The sequence below is a fragment of the Kwoniella dendrophila genome, chromosome 3 (genome assembly GCF_036810415.1).
Source record: "Kwoniella dendrophila CBS 6074 chromosome 3, complete sequence".
Classification (NCBI taxonomy): Eukaryota; Fungi; Basidiomycota; class Tremellomycetes; order Tremellales; family Cryptococcaceae; genus Kwoniella; species Kwoniella dendrophila.
In genome coordinates this window covers 2,114,102-2,130,322 of record NC_089478.1, presented here as the reverse complement: position 1 = coordinate 2,130,322, position 16,221 = coordinate 2,114,102, and the positions used below count along the sequence as shown (strand labels likewise).

General features: G+C 41.6%; 4 protein-coding genes across 4 annotated transcripts; 2 read left to right on the top strand and 2 right to left on the bottom strand.

Moving 5' to 3' along the window:
- Positions 1-829: 829 nt before the first annotated feature.
- Positions 830-10,300, top strand: L201_003068 (uncharacterized protein; the record flags this gene model as incomplete). The annotated part of the gene is made up of 9 exons (XM_066218829.1): positions 830-1,926; positions 2,007-3,180; positions 3,243-5,034; positions 5,107-6,022; positions 6,080-7,963; positions 8,022-9,681; positions 9,764-9,854; positions 9,928-10,029; positions 10,098-10,300. 9 exons carry the CDS (start codon positions 830-832, stop codon positions 10,298-10,300), a joined length of 8,919 nt encoding a protein of 2,972 aa, XP_066074926.1.
- Positions 10,301-10,668: 368 nt separating this feature from the next.
- Positions 10,669-12,510, bottom strand: L201_003067 (uncharacterized protein; the record flags this gene model as incomplete). Its single annotated transcript, XM_066218828.1, has 5 exons — positions 10,669-11,182; positions 11,264-11,762; positions 11,821-12,172; positions 12,246-12,287; positions 12,361-12,510. 5 exons carry the CDS (start codon positions 12,508-12,510, stop codon positions 10,669-10,671), a joined length of 1,557 nt encoding a protein of 518 aa, XP_066074925.1.
- A 459-nt stretch (positions 12,511-12,969) lies between these two features.
- On the bottom strand, positions 12,970-14,807 carry L201_003066 (uncharacterized protein; the record flags this gene model as incomplete). Its single annotated transcript, XM_066218827.1, has 5 exons — positions 12,970-13,447; positions 13,517-14,039; positions 14,250-14,457; positions 14,534-14,575; positions 14,658-14,807. The coding sequence occupies 5 exons, from the start codon at positions 14,805-14,807 to the stop codon at positions 12,970-12,972; spliced, it is 1,401 nt and encodes a 466-aa protein (XP_066074924.1).
- Positions 14,808-15,552: 745 nt separating this feature from the next.
- On the top strand, positions 15,553-16,059 carry L201_003065 (uncharacterized protein; the record flags this gene model as incomplete). Its single annotated transcript, XM_066218826.1, has 3 exons — positions 15,553-15,668; positions 15,724-15,812; positions 15,893-16,059. 3 exons carry the CDS (start codon positions 15,553-15,555, stop codon positions 16,057-16,059), a joined length of 372 nt encoding a protein of 123 aa, XP_066074923.1.
- Between the last annotated feature and the right edge of the window lie 162 nt (positions 16,060-16,221).

Genomic DNA, 16,221 nt, shown 5'->3' with positions numbered 1-16,221 from the left:
TATCCTTTGTCGATATACAGAGCCCGGATCAATAGCGATAAGATCGGTGGTGCAACGAATAAATCATATACATCTATTAGTAACGACAATATTCAATGAGATGAATGTGTGCATGGAGTAGAAAACTAGTAAAGGGTGTATTCCCGAATGTGAGTAAGACAAAAATCTATATATAACCTTTACATCCGAAAACCTTATGATTAAACTTTGTCCTTTGAAAGACGTAGCTAATTCCTTGGTAATCAATTTGTTCTTGGTAGTCTTTCACATCACATTCATATACTTGAAATTCGCTTTCGATCTAATATATTACCCTTGTTCCCCATTCATACCTAGTCCATTACATTGCTAGGATTGCTAGAACCAAGGCATATTCATTCAGATATTCATTATTAGCACCAACTTTCCCTCATCCAACTCAGTGATACTCAGCACTCGGTCTCAACCACAGCGTCTCTACAGTGCACTCTCAGAACTGTCAATCATACGCAGATTATCGGGCCACATCAAGTTAGAGGATAGATCAAACATCGCCAACTTGTAGAACGTTTCAAAGTGTTTCATCGATTAGAGTTGGAACAGAATTCGGTAAACACTGGGAAGAGGGGTTTGAGTTATTTATGAGTTGTTTGGAGTACTGAATTGAACTAGTAAACAAATCAAGGGCTACTTGATATGATTGGTATTGGCAAAGCTTAGGTAACCAAATCTTAGAACTTACAGTAGGTATATTCGTAAACTTGCCAATGTTCATCTCATCTGTCATCGCGAGCGTTATTGCTGACGTTAGGTTTGTTGCATGATTGCTTCGTCAGATATCTCAGTGAAGATGTCCGGCGGTGTCTTCTATTTTGAAGATGACGATAATCGTAACACTTCGCCTAATCATTCACCTTCCCCTCGTGATTCCCCTACGTTAACGGCCGAACCTTCAAGCCCTGCTCAGAAGCCTAGTGGATCCCCTTCCTCATCTTCATCATCCAACGTTCCGCCCACGCTGCAGATACCATCAAGCAGTATCCTATCGCCAACACCCACACCTTTACCGCAGCATCGGAAACATCCAGGAGGATTCGCTGCAACCCCATCATTTCCTTCTCCACTGGCGCAAGCCATAACAGTACCGTCAAATTCAGATACATCCTCTAATTCCTCACATTCTTCAGGCTCAGAAGATGAAAGGGAGATTCGTCCGCGTAGAGCAAGTCAACAAGGTTCGACTGGGAGTGGTACGCCTAAAAGGAATATCGATCAATTCCCTAGACCACGTACTGCTAGTCCGATCCTTCCAGCCAGTCGTCCGTCTAGTCGTCCAGGTAGTCCTTCATCGTCTTCATCACTGCAAGCAACCTCTTCTCGGCCCGCAAGTCCAACCACTTCGACACGCACTCAAGCTGTTACACCTGCAACCTTGTTGATGAAGAGCAAACGCTCTGCAAGTGGATCTGCATTAACTGGTAATTTACCTCCACCAACATTGAAACATTCTCCACCAACCAATACAAAAAAGCCATCACCAACAATCTCTATATCTCGGCGCTTCGAGGGCAATAGACAGCCGCAAGCCGATGATACAACTTCGGTCTCGTCAAGAGAAAGAAGTGAAAGTAGTGGGAGTTCTGTCGGTTTAGGCGTAACGATACCAAACTCTAGCCCATCGCTAAATTTTGGTAGTCCAGATTTCGGACCTGAATCTTCACCACCTCGTCGGTCAATCGCGATTCCACCCGGCGGTACAGAGGGATCCAAGGAAGGGAATATACTCGGTCTAGGGTGGGGTGCTAATTGGGAAACGACCTCAGCCTCAGGATCATCTTTTGGAAGTGGGAGTGGATCTTTGAAAGACAAAGGGAAAGCAAAGGATGCTTTGAGTACTTCAAGTCCAAGGAGAGAAAGGGAGAGAACCGCACCTGTCGGTCTTGCTAGGTAAGTTACCCAAGACATTTCGATGAAAGGGATAACATGTTGTGAATGAATGTGATATACATGCTGATCGACTGTGCTAGTCCGCAACGACAACGGCGCCCTTCCGAATTTCTCAATCCCTCAGCGATGGATATCCGTAAGATGCCATCCCTCAGTAGTGGTCGACCAGCTGGTGCAGTAACCAGCTTGTCGACTTCTGCATCTATGGTTTCTCCCCTAAATCCTTTACCCTCACCATGGAATTCGTCATCAGACAATTCTTCTGGATTCAGTCCGCCAAACAGCGTTACTAGCGAAAGCTCAACTGCACCAACTTCAACATCATCCGCAGGAGGAGCTATCAGGCTTAATCGAGTTCCCACAAGTGTACGATTAGCAGCAGAATTGATGAAAAACACCGGAAACACAGCTACACCTCCCCCGTTGCAGACTGCCAGCCCCCCTTCTGGTGCTTCTACAGCTTCTGTCCCAACGCCCAACCCGTCTCCAGTTGGCAACTCTCCCGCTTCGAAACCTACCAATCCTCCATTACCCTCAGCACGAGAATTGGCTGCGTTCACTTCTATGCCACCGCCCGCGATGAAGACAGGCGCTGCTTCCTTCCTCGATTTAGGTAAAGGACGTCCTGCCACTTCAGTCCCAGTTACGCCTTCAGGTATCCGAAGTGTATCGCCAAATATCGAGAAAAGCGTTCCTACCACTTCTACATCCGCAACTAGCAAAAATATGAGGTCATCATCGCTGGCTAATCTGGCTCCTCCACCTACATTCAAAACTCCTATGTTGCCGACTCAAGCTCGACCACGTCCTTCGTTACCGGCAGATCCAGCCTCAGCAGTCTCCGAAACCTTCACAACCCCCGCACGACATCATCGATATCGAACCTCTTTGCATGAAGCTTCCCTCAAAGCAGCTATCTCCTCCATGAGTCCAGACATATCAGATTCCCCAACCTCTCTTCCTTCTGCTCCACGAAGTGTAGAACCTTCTCCGGCAGCAGTCCCTAAGGTCTCCTCTTATGGTTTAGGCCTGAGTATGTCTCCTAATGCTACCGATCATACTTCTGGAACTGTTACTCCTGGTGGGCCTATAGGTCCAGGATCAAGCAGAATACGCTCAGTCACAGGACAAGGTATCGCACTAGACCTAGCTGGTTTCCCAGCATTAGGGGATGCAGCAAGTCATGCTAGTATGATTATGCAAAGTAGACAGGCGAAACTGCAGAGATGGAGACCGACCAGTGCCGGAAGTCAAGTAAGTTATGTATTTCCCTCAATATGACCATAGACTAAAATTGACCTGTACCTTTCAATTAGGATCACGGTGAGGGTCTTTTGCCACCAGCTTTTAACCGTTCAACCAGTACAGGTGCGCCAGCAATGCTTGCAGCTCCTCGAGCCTTCCGTCAAGCACAATGGGGCGATCTTGATGGTTCCCCTTCTGCTGCTTCATCCCCTGGCGAAGATCTACCACCTATTCCCGCTACGATGCATGAGCTGACAAGAGCAGTTTCTATACCTGCCGAGTCCCCTGGACCCAAGGTGTACGATAGATCTACTGGTCCCGGACCTGTACATTCTAATGTTGGACCTTCAAGATTTTCTGCTGCACCTGCTGGAATGGAAATGGGTAGTCATATGGAAAGACAATCAAGCGCTAGTGGTACAATAGGAGGAATAGAATGGGTTGATTGGATGGATTGTTACAAAAGATACAAAGAAGCCAAAATTAGAGCTGAAGCTGAAACCGCAAAACGTGCGAGTTTTGTCGCTGAAAGCCCCGTCATTCCAACGTTAACAGCTCCTATCCCTGAGGAACCTTCTCGACTTTCTCAGGATCTCGATGCTACGCCTCAGCCGAACTACGACACTTCCAGTGCTATAGCTCTTACTCCTACTACATCTCGAGATGACTTCGGTCCGCCACCTTCGACTTCGGGATCATTGCGAAGACGTAGTTTATCTATCAAATCCACCCTGTCATTGATTGATCCTAAACTATCTCCCATATCCAAACGCTCAACCCTTCATGAAAGACATAGAGCCTCTTCCGGTAGTTCCGTAAAGACCGATAGTTCGACTTCAGGAAATGGACAGAAAAAGAAGAAAAATTTAGTATCTAAGATGGAAGGATGGTGGAATGCGGTAAAGAGTAACTTCGTCCCAGAAGAAAACCATCCGCATCGACCCAGCACTCTAGGACATCACACTCAGAATCGAGTACCATCAGAACCTAATTCTCGGAGACCAAGTGAAATTCCAAGTATCCATTCTCAAGCTACCCTTTTAGCGCCGGAAGCAAGAAGAGATTCCGCACTCTCACTTAGACCTGTTGTATCACATGCTGAACTTCGACCTCGAATGATACATCATGACGCCCATGACACTGCAAGTATAGTTGGATCAACTTCAGCCGATATAGCACATCTATCTCGACAATCATCAGAAGAAACAACTATGCCACCTTCATTACCCCACATGCCTATCCGTCACCCTTCTACTGTGCCCGAGGAACCATCATTCCCTCCAAGTCGTGGTAGCGGCTCGCTTGAAGCTCGTCGTCGTCAACCCAATCTTCGACTAGATCTCGAATCAAACGTTCTCAGTCAACCTAGTTCTCACAGTGATTCAAGCGCTTCACTCAGTCAACCAAGAATGGTCCCATTGGGCAAGAGTCCTTTCGATAGACCAAGTCAAGCTACATCTCGATCATCATCTTTCGGTCAATCACTTGGCCCAGGCCTTACACCAGGTGTACCAAGATGGGATCAAACTCCTTCACCAGTATATGCTTTAGGTCAGGAACGTAGAGGCAGTGATGAGAACAGGCCAGTCGCTCCTGGTGCTGATATCACTGTAGCTTCAGTTAGAAAACATATCAAACATAGATTAACTGCTGCTAAAGAAATATGTGATACTACTCTGAAGAAGACCATTGAGGCTATCACTGGGTTTGTAGAAAGGCAAAGGGAAGAAGAGGATGCGACTGAAGAAATACCAGTTGATTACTTCGATGCTTTGAACATGAATGATTCTCCTCTTATAGATACTGAAACTGAAAGTGAAGCTGGCGAAAGGTTAGAGAGTGAAGGAAATAGATCCCGTGCAGGTGAGTTGCTCCTTTCCTCTTCGTGAAAGGATGAACATTCAAAGGTTTCCTACCGGCTAATTCAATCAATAGTCTCATCTTCTCGAGGACCAAGTCGAAGACCTTCTATCTCTTATCCCGCTATGAGTCCTACAAAACGTTTATCCATGTTACCTGCAAGCCCTATCAGAGTCGCTTCCCGACGCCGATCTAGTGCAGTACCAAGAAATTATCAACCCGGTCGAGCTAGTCGTAATATGTCTCTCGCCCTCGACAGGACACAATCCAACACCAGTTCTCGATCAACCTCTCGATCCAGGTCACCCATGCCTGGCGTTCAGCGTACTACTGCTCAAAATCTTTTGGATGAAGCCGATGATGATCAGTTATTCTTGACTGCTCTGCAAGACTTGATCGTCCTTGCGACTGAAGCTCTTGATTCTAGTGTCAATGCATTAGTAACTCGACCATCATTATGTACGGAGATCATACAGAAGTTACAGACTGTTGGATCCAAATGGGATAGACATGATGATTGGCCGGGAAGAGATTGGTATGTTGATATTCTGATGGCTGTAGCCAATTTAAGTAGAGTTTTAGATTGGTGGGAAGCCGAAAAAGGATTTTGGAACTTTGATGAAGATGATGAGAACGAGCCTTTACTATTCGTTATGAAACCTTCAAGAGAAGAACCTCGATTCGATCAAGAATTCAAGGCTGCTTTAGGAGATTCAAAATATTCACCTGCTCTAGCACCAACTACAATTCCAGATAGACCAGCTTCAGCAATTAGTTTAGAAGTACCTTCTCCAGGTTCATCAGGTCCGCATACAGCTAAACCCTCTATAACAGGTGTGCCCGCAGGTACAGGAGGAACACCAACGCTTCAACCTGTAGAAGATCTCAAATTTTTAGCTGAACACGCAAAGAGTGTTAATATTGTCATGGAACTAAGTTTACAAGGTGAACAAATCGAATATGTTAATGATGCTATTATGGAGGTTGTAGGGTGAGTGAACCCTTCTAGTCAGTATGATGCTGATATCTTGCTGACATTGATGTTCAGGCAAGATCCAGAAGATGTACTTGGAAAGCCTATCACAGATCTACTTGCACCTGGCGATGCCTCTGTATTCTCGGAAGCAACCCAAACATTGGTGGAAGACGACAACAATACCGTTCAACTTCGATTCCGTTTCGAAGTCCACGAATATGAGGAAAATGAACAGGAGATTCGACAACCTGGACCAGTATACATCGAGCTTGAAGGTGTAGGTATGCTCATGCGGGAGAACAACGAACCGTCTCATACTATGTGGGTTTTGAAACCTGTTCCAGCAACTCAAGTAGAAGCTATCACCGATGCTGCTTTCCCTCGAGATGGTATAATATCTACTGAAGGTATTCTCTGCCGAATCTGTGAAAGAGAAATCGTCACTTGGTTCTTTGAAAAACACAACGAAACTTGTGATGCTGTACATCGTTTAGAAGCTGAAATAATAGAATGTAATGATTGTTTACATGACCTTCAACAAACTGTCGTAAAGTTAAACGTAGATATTGATACTGCCCAACCTAGCAAGCCTGCCCAATACCAAGGAGTTACTTTCTACACCTTACCTGATTCGATCATCACCAACGATGAAGGTGCTTCACCACAAATGCCTCAAGGAGTTGAAATACGTAAAGTTGCTCATGAACATCTACAAGACGTTATCAATATCCTCAACATTGCTCGACATGTCGACACTCCATCCGTTGAGGAAGATGAAGCTGATCTTCCATTTACTGTTCAACGATATCTCAGTCGCGAGTCCGAAGAGAAACTTCAACGTATTACTCGATGGCAGAGACCTAATACTAGTGATAGAGCTCTGAACCTCTTGTTCACCCATGTGGAAGATCAACTTAGACGAAAACAGAAAGCTATTGCTAGAATGCAAAGTACAATTAGGTATTCGGAGAAAACAAGACACGAATGGGAAGATAAGGTGAACCAGATGTTAGCTGAAAGAGAAGATTCTAGTAGTCAATCCGAGAGTGGATCAGACGGTGGTGATGGTAATCAATCACCTACTGAAGCTCAGATATCACCAACTTCAACAGGAAATGCAAATTTGGACAGTCCGGAAATCTCGCCTCCTGGACCCAGAAAAATTGCTCCTCAAGCTCGATTACCAATTACACAAGGTCATCCACAAAGGCAACCCAGTACCTACGGCGATCACTCTGGTCCTATCACTATCACTGCACCTACACCAGCTTTTCATACTGAAGTTCAAACTCCTGCTGCCATACATACGCCTGGTGCTCCAATGTTCAATCGTACATCTTCTACACCTGCTTCAGTACCTGCACCATCTCCGATCTATATCCCATCACAAGCTCCGCCACCTCGACCTTCTAGCAGTAGACCTAGCTCGAAAACGAATTCACCTCTTTTAGTACCACAAGATAAACATGGTCATCACCGACGTGTATCAACTTCAAAGGCTTTCAGAGGCGACTTTGGACCTTTATCACCTAGGATACCTTCTGCAGCGTTACAATCGCGAGCTCAACAACCTTCTATCAAAGACTTCGAAATCATCAAACCTATCTCAAGGGGTGCATTTGGATCAGTTTACTTAGCTAAGAAAGTCGCTACAGGAGATTATTTCGCTATCAAAGCATTAAAGAAATCAGATATGATAGCTAAAAATCAAATCACAAACGTTAAAGCTGAAAGAACCATCTTAATGAATCAAGCTAGTTCACCTTATGTAGTTAGATTATTCTTCTCTTTTCAATCTAAAGAATATCTCTATTTAGTTATGGAATACTTGAATGGTGGTGATTGTGCTACTTTAGTTAAAACTTTAGGTGGTTTAAGTGAAGATTGGGCAAGAAATTATATTGCTGAAGTTGTTTTAGGTTTAGAATATCTGCATGCTAGAAATATTGTTCATCGGTAAGTTGGCCCTCGACATTAGCTTATCTCTGTGTTTCTGGCTAATTAAATACTACAGTGATATCAAACCTGATAATCTGCTCATCGATTCCCGAGGTCATCTCAAGCTTACTGATTTCGGTCTCTCAAGAATCGGTTTACTCAATCGTCAAGTAGGTGGACCAAGACCAGCTTATCTACGTGGAACTTCCCTGCGTGGTTCATCAAGACAACGTCCATCATATTCTCGAACTGTCTCAAATTCATCTTCAGGTGATTCACCTATGATTTCACCAGAATTACTCAATGCTCAACCTATGTCTCATCTGAGTCAGTCATACTTTGCTCAAGCAATACAAGAATCAGCTTCCGCTGACGAATCTAGTGGATCCGAATCTGCTGGTGTAATACCGAAACATATCCGTCAGATGTCTGTCACAAATAAAATAGGAGATAACTCTTCTAGCAGTGGTAAAGAACCTGCTAGATTCGTTGGAACTCCAGATTATCTCGCACCCGAAAGTATATTAGGTATTGGTCAAGATGATGCCGCTGTCGATTGGTGGGCATTAGGTGTGGTACTTTACGAATTCTTATATGGTATACCACCTTTCCATGCCGAAACACCCGAGAAAGTGTTCGATAATGTAGTATCAAGAAGGATCGATTGGCATGAAGATGAAGTGGATCTTTTGCCTGAAGCCAGAGATTTGATGGATAGATTGATGTGCGCAGATCCAGCAAAAAGACTTGGAGCTAAAGGTGCTGAGGAAGTCAAGAAACACCCATTCTTCGACGGAATTGACTGGAATACCATCGCAACTGCTGAAGCAAGTTTTGTGCCTGAAGTCACTGATCCAGAATCAACCGATTATTTCGATTCTCGTGGAGCGACACACGGTTTCCATGATGACGATAATGCGGCTCCAGCTCCCCAAGTCCTGAAACAAGCCGCTAGTATCAGACCCGGACCACCTTTACTTTCACCCAAAGCAGCTGAAGATATGAGTGCAATTGTAGATGATATTGCTGAACAAGATGATTTCGGTACTTTCACTTACAAGAATTTACCAAGTTTGAAACAAGCCAACGATGATGTGATTAGAAAAATGAGATCAGATTCAATGGCACCTATTGGACAAACTTTAGAAGGTCCTGCGCCTGTCGGTAATACAGGTAGAAGACCTAGAAGTTTATCGATAAAATTACGTGATAGATCAAAACGAAAAACGTCGGATGTTAATTCAACTACAAATACAACATTTTCAAATCTACCACCATCACCTACTACATCAACCTCATCTGCAGCATCAACACCTTCAAGAACAAGTAATATGCCACAGACTCCTGGTATGATCCCTTCTTTGATACCTCAACATATACGTAGACCATCAGAATTAAATGCTTTAGATCGTGTCAAATTATCTGAAGATTTAGCTGCAAGTATGGGTGGTGTCAATGATTTTACAGGAAATGGTGGTAATAGAAGAAATTCTACTCCAATCAGAGTCAGAGCAGGTTCAGGTTCAAGTGCAGGTAGTGCATCAGCATCTGCAACAGCAGAATTATGGAGACAAAGAAGACAAATTTCTTTAAATACTAGTAATACTGACTCAATGGGTCAATCTGGTATAATACCTCTGGACAGCCCTGAAGGTGTGACTCAATCCTTCGGATTAGGTCCAATGGATGGTGCTTTAGACGTTCTGATAGCTGAAGATAATCCTATTTCTCAAAAAGTGAGTCCTTGAAATATTCCATCTTATCAAATCTGTTTTATGACGAAAGCCCATTCGCTAATTCAATTCGTAATCTGACTAGATTCTTGAAACTCTACTTACAAGAATGGGTTGTCGATGTATATGCGTGGATGATGGACCTGGTGCTTTGGCTGCTACAATGGGTAGTATTCGTGAGTATATATCCTTACCCGTACCAAAGTTGTTCTTTTTGAGGTTGAACTGAAAATGGTTTTCTACCTTTAGGATTCGATGTAATCATTTGCGATATACATATGCCTGTTGTGAATGGAGAACAAGTAGCACGTATGATCAGGTCTACCAATAATCACAATCAAAACACCCCTAGTACGTTCAATCAATTCTAGACATATTTCAATCAATAAATTTTGCTAATGAGCATCTGTCGATCTTAGTCATCGCTGCAACATCGTATGAACAACATCAAGTGGTGACCGAGGAGGGTACTCTTTTCTCTGCTGTACTCAATAAACCAGTCTCAAAAGCAGATTTAATCAAATGTCTTGGAAAACTAGGGTTTATTCTAAGCTCTGGAGCTAACACTACTAGCAATACCGAACCAAGTTCACACGCAAATTCCATTCCTCTACCTACATAAAGCCTTTCTTAGAAAGGAATCTTTCCTTTCTTGTAATTTTTCATTCATATCTTCGTTTCGTGGTCAACTTATCCTGTATATATAACGATTCTCAGTCTCTTTACGATATTTAATTTGTGTATGATTCGTATACTGTATATAATATTATATGGTGGTTTGTGATAGATATCTGGATTGTGATTTTTCTTTTTAAAAGGGTTTTAAGTCACATTGCGTTATATAGGATTACGGTTCTTTCCTTAACAAAAGTATCTGTATCAATAGGTGTTGTCACTTTCTCATAAATGCATTCATCTATCATCATTACCTAATTCATACATATTACAATACTAACTTCATTTCGGTTCCTACGTTATCGTAAAAATGTTCTATTCTTTCTCGGTGTCCAATTTGACATTATCATCGTCTTTTTTTCCCTCTTCATTTTGCTTTTTCTCTTCCTCTTCCGCTGTGTCCTTTTTCTTTTCTTCTTGCTCTTTGTACCATTTGTCAGCTTCTTTTTCTGCTCTTTCGATTGACCAGTCATGTTTCGACATAAGGTTTCCTAATTCCTCGTTATCAATATATCTCTTCATCATGTAAATTCTCCAATCAACATCATTTTCAGGTGGATCGTAATTTGGAATCGAATTTGATGAATCAAAAACTTCTCTAAAGCCTGATTTAAGATAAAAGCGATCATATTGACCTATTCTAGTTAACCTTTGATATAATCTACCATTCTTTACACATTCTACTAAATCTTTTCTATCGTGCTTTTCGTAAATATCATTTAACAGCTTTTCTTCTTTGGTAAGTGAATTATCACCTCTAATATATTCTACCATATCATAAAAGATATATGCCGATGCGAAAGCTTCGCCTTTACTGGTCGCATAGGCCCTAATAGATGTAATCTATATGTCAACGTCTACCAAACAGATAAAGATATAGTATTTATCGAAATTGAACTACACCACTTACCATTCCCAGTCCAAAACACCCACGACATCACCTTTATCATTCCACATTAGATGATCTCCTGCATCCAGAGGTTCAGCTAAAATCTCACTATGTGTAACCAATTCTCTCAACTCCAAATGCCAAAGATAAGCATCAACAGGAGCCCACCAACATATAGCTCCAACGTATATGTAGTTGAGGGCGGCGTCGATATGCGCAAGATATCTATCTTTCATCGTATTGAACGGACCTAATAAGTAAGGGGGTTTTGGGTTTTGAAAAGATCCTCGAGCTATAAAAGGTCCAGCTACTACACTTTTTTGATCAGGACTAGATGTCAAGCACCCAATTTGCTTTACTGGAAGTTTGAGTTCTGATAGTTCCATTTGGATGTTTGCATAACCTTCTATGAGTTGAGCTAATTTATCTTCGGAGAGGCTGACGGAAAAGAATGGATGTTTCGAGACTCTCATAGTTTCACCGGAAATGAATTCGAAGAAAAAGTAATCAAAAGGGAGTTCTATTGAAAAATTCGTTTCAATTATGGTTTTTTATGCATAGAAAGTTGAAAAACTTACCTTGTTCGAATCCACTATTTGATGCAAAGTTCGGTGGCAACCATGCTCTAGGTACAGGTACATTTCCATCTTTAAGTATATTAAGAGTAGTAACCTCACTTTTTATGTTGCTTTCTCTTATTTCTTTAGGTAATCTGTGACGTTCATCTTGATGGACCCGGAGAAGCCAATGAGTATTGTCGTCAAAATCGATTTTGAAATGAACATTGAATCCAGCTAATAATCCAGATTCTAGTAATTGGTCGGCATTATCCGGTAAAGCAAGTTTACATGGTATGTTGGAATGGAGCTGACTAGCTTGTTGAGTGATGGTATGTGGATGTAAGCGGACTGTCTCAAGAAGGTCACCGAGCTATGATGAGTCCTCAGGTCAGTTATTGTGCAGTGAAATGAGTCATTGCGAGTTGATAGCAGAAAAAGCTGACATATAAGCGTTTATTTTCACGTTTTCTTTCCCACCGTAGGTCCTAAAAGTAGGTATCAAACGATTACCATTTGTCAGCTGCTTACAACAACCGGAAGAAGGTATGAACATCTTACCTGAGTGTCAAGTGTTAAGCATTCATGATTGTGTTGTGTATCATGTGTTCCACACCTAACTTCGTAGCACAATTCACATATTGCTCCACTTGTCAAGACGATAGCTTGACAAGCTGGGAAGTCGCATGGCCATTCAATCAGTTCTGGCATGTTGTGTGTATATTCTGCTGAAAACTTTGAGTCTTGAAGATGATTTATGTTTGGGAAAATAGCCAAATGTAATTAAAGAATGAAGAGCCAAACATCGAATTCCTGTTCTAGGAATGACGCTTGAAACACGCTCTAAGGATCAAATCTCGCTTAAATGACAGCGTACATACAGTACTATACCCTTCCTTTCGGGGTGCAGGATTTCAAGGCCGAAACAAAGGTTAACAAACATGATAAAGACATTCTTTCATCAATCAATCAATCAATCAATCCATCAATCCATCAATCAATCGGAGCGTGGATAAACTTAAATCGCTTACGCAAAATGGGGTCTCACAAATACCGTCAAAGTCTTTTGTTTTTTCTCCGTGGCGTTGGATCTTTTCGGATTAAACAATGATGTTTCTCGTTCTCGAATCATAAATGCATACCGAGGTACCTTTTGGAATTTTGAATTATTTATTGGACCTTTCCTCTGTCTTCTCCTAATTCCTTGCGCTTCTTTTCTTTCTGTTCTTGTTGTTCCTTTTGATCTTTATGCCATTTGACAGCTTCAATTTGTGCCTTTTCAATCGAGTAGTCATGTTTCTTCAACATTTCTTGTAATCCTTCGTTAACTTGATATCTCATCATCATGTATATTCTCCAGTCTACTAAAATGTTAGGAGGGTCGAATTCAGGAGCGGGATTTAAACCAAAAGGTTCCATGAATCCTTTTCTAGTGAAAGCTGGATTATATAAACCAATTTTAGCTAACCTTTGATATAGTCTTCCGTTTCTAACACAATCGGCTAAATCCAATCGGTCATTCTTTTCATATATATCAATCAAAATATTCTCCTCTTTCGTTAATTGATTTTGACCTCTAATAAATGCAAGACATTCGTAAAAGATGTGTGGTGCGGCAAAAGCTTCACCTTTACAGGTTGCATAAGCCCTACAATCTCAATTAGCGAGCATAACTTCACTTTGATAAAGAGAGACATGAAGAGAACTTTCAGCTTACCATTCCCAGTCCAATACACCTACAATGTTCTCCTCAATGTCCCACATGAAATGATCGCCTCTCTCATCATCGTGTTTGATGAAAACCTCTTCTACTGGATTTGCAAGGATCTGAGAATTTGTTACTAATTCTTTCAATTCTAAATGCCAAATGTAAGCATCAACTGGACTTTGCCAACTAACGGCATTAGCAGCGATATACCAAAGTGCTGCATATATATGAGCTAAATATCTATCTTTCATTGTTCCAAAAGGCCCTAACAAATAAGGAGACTTGGGGGTTTGGAAACAACCTCGAGCGATGAAAGGACCAACAGTGAGTTTACCTGCTTCGTCAGAGCTGAGACACCCAATCTCATTTACCGGAATTGAAAGTAGCGATAATTGCATTTGTATTTTAGCACAACCTTCGATAAGCTTGACTAATTTATCTTCAGGAAGATCGATAGCGAAAAAAGGAGTTTTGGGAACCTGCCAAGTGGTACCTTCGAGGAATTCGTAGAAGAAATAGTCGAATGGAATATCTATCGGTTATGATTGTCAGACAAACGCGGATATTCGATACTGTAAGAGATAGTATGACTTGCCTTTTCTAGCTGCAGGGCGGTGCGATTCGAAAGAAGGTGGAAGCCAGGCGCCTGGTACTGGTATACCTCCTTTTTTGAGTATATTAAGTGTTGTCACTTCACTTTGAATATTGCTTTTCCGTATCACCTCTGGAAGAGGGTGACCACGGTCTTGTCTTACTCGTAGAAGCCATTTTGATCCATCATCAAAGGTGATAGCAAAGTGTACATTGAATCCAGCAAATAGTCCAGATTTCAAAAGCTGATCGATATTATCCGGTATTATGAGCCTGCATTGATGATGAGGATTGAGTTGATTCACTTCTTGAGTGATGATATTTGAGCATTGACGAACTTGCTGGATAACGTTCTTCAGCTATGCATGTAAGAAACAAAGCAAGTCAGATCTACGTCATCATTTGACATTCTCGCAGAGGAAATAGTCAACTTACGTAGCTTCGTTTAGATTCGTTAGCTTTTTTCTCAAAAGCCTTCTATCAGATTCAAAAAGCAAACTTGAATCAGTGATCACTCTGATTGATAATGTCGACCCGAGGAAACGATTAAATGACCTACTCTGGTTTTGAATGATTTACACACATGATCTTCAGGTGTATTATGTGTATTACATCGAACTTCAAAACAGGTATCACATATTGCAAAAGTTCTTAAAACTTGATTTTGACATGACGGAAATTGACAAGGCCATTCAATCAGCTCTGGCATATTGGATATTTCAGAGGTAGAAGCGACGATATATTTGGGTTGAAAAGGTGCAAGAAATTTGATCAAGGTATCAATTGCATGAGTATAATGGAAAGATCAGCAGGAGCTCAGATAGAGGTTTTCAATGAAAACTGCAAACCGCAATGAGGTTACTCAACGTATCTAAGCGAAGTCGTGGAGCAAAGGATGCCAAATCGATCAATGTTGGAATAAGCTTAGACCATCATGTTGCCAAGCACCATCAAACGATGAATAGCCGATGTGCCTTTCGCTTCGGACAATAATAATATGATCATGATACTGTATGCACCATCAAACAACTGTTTTGCACATGTGGCACTCATGTATGAAAAGCTACTGTACCCAAGTCGAATATACAGTATCATCTGTACATACAGTAGTATGCACATACATACATAAATAAGTCAACGATATTTCCCAGACGATCTGTCACATTACAATAAAGTGACCTTCTATTTTCTTATCCTCTAACTTCTTATAGACTCAGTCAAAGAGAAACTACCTTAAGCATGTATACAATGCTGTCTATTCTTCTATCCTACACACAATACCGCATGTTCACGACGGTGGAAGCCCACATTGAGGTGTATGTGAAAAAGTACATGTTGCTTCTTTTACAGTCTTCTCTAAGCATGGTTCTGATTACTCTTCTTATTCTCTCGTACCATGCATGTAGCTACAAGATGTAAACTGCGACAAAAAGGTATATAAGGCATGATTGAAAATGCAAAATCTTCCTATCCCTTCATCTCCAAATACCAACTCACAAGTCTCACACACGTCAATCGTACATAGTAATAAACATCTAATTTCAACAGAATTTCAAAGTCAAAACATGCCGTATGTAAACTTGAAGATCGATCCAATCTAGCTGATTTGATCTTTGTGAATATAGAACTCACAAACACGACGATAATTGCTTCCAATGCAGAGTCGTTAAGTATGGATCTACCAAGAGATATGCTGGATTTCTCTGTGCTAAACGTGAGTGGCACTAAACCGAATCAGGATTTGGACTCAAGAAGAATATTCGACCAAATTATCGCTGACGTTGTTCATTACAGACCAAAATGACGTAGATAATGGTTATGTCACTTCAGATGTTGAGGATGATGATCCCACAGGAGACTACTATACTGATGCAGACTACGAATATGATGAAGATACCACAAACAACGATACAGCAGACGATAACACCACAAATGAAACTACAGACGATACTAAAAAGTAATTAGGTATTCACCCAAATTCCCACTTTGAAGGTATCGGGATGTACTGTTTTGTTTTGGTAAGAATACAATATATGTTGGTTAGATAGGTGTTTATGGCGGTTGATATCTAACTGCTTATACAGAACACATAGCTGTTATGCCCGTAGTTGAGTTAAAGCATG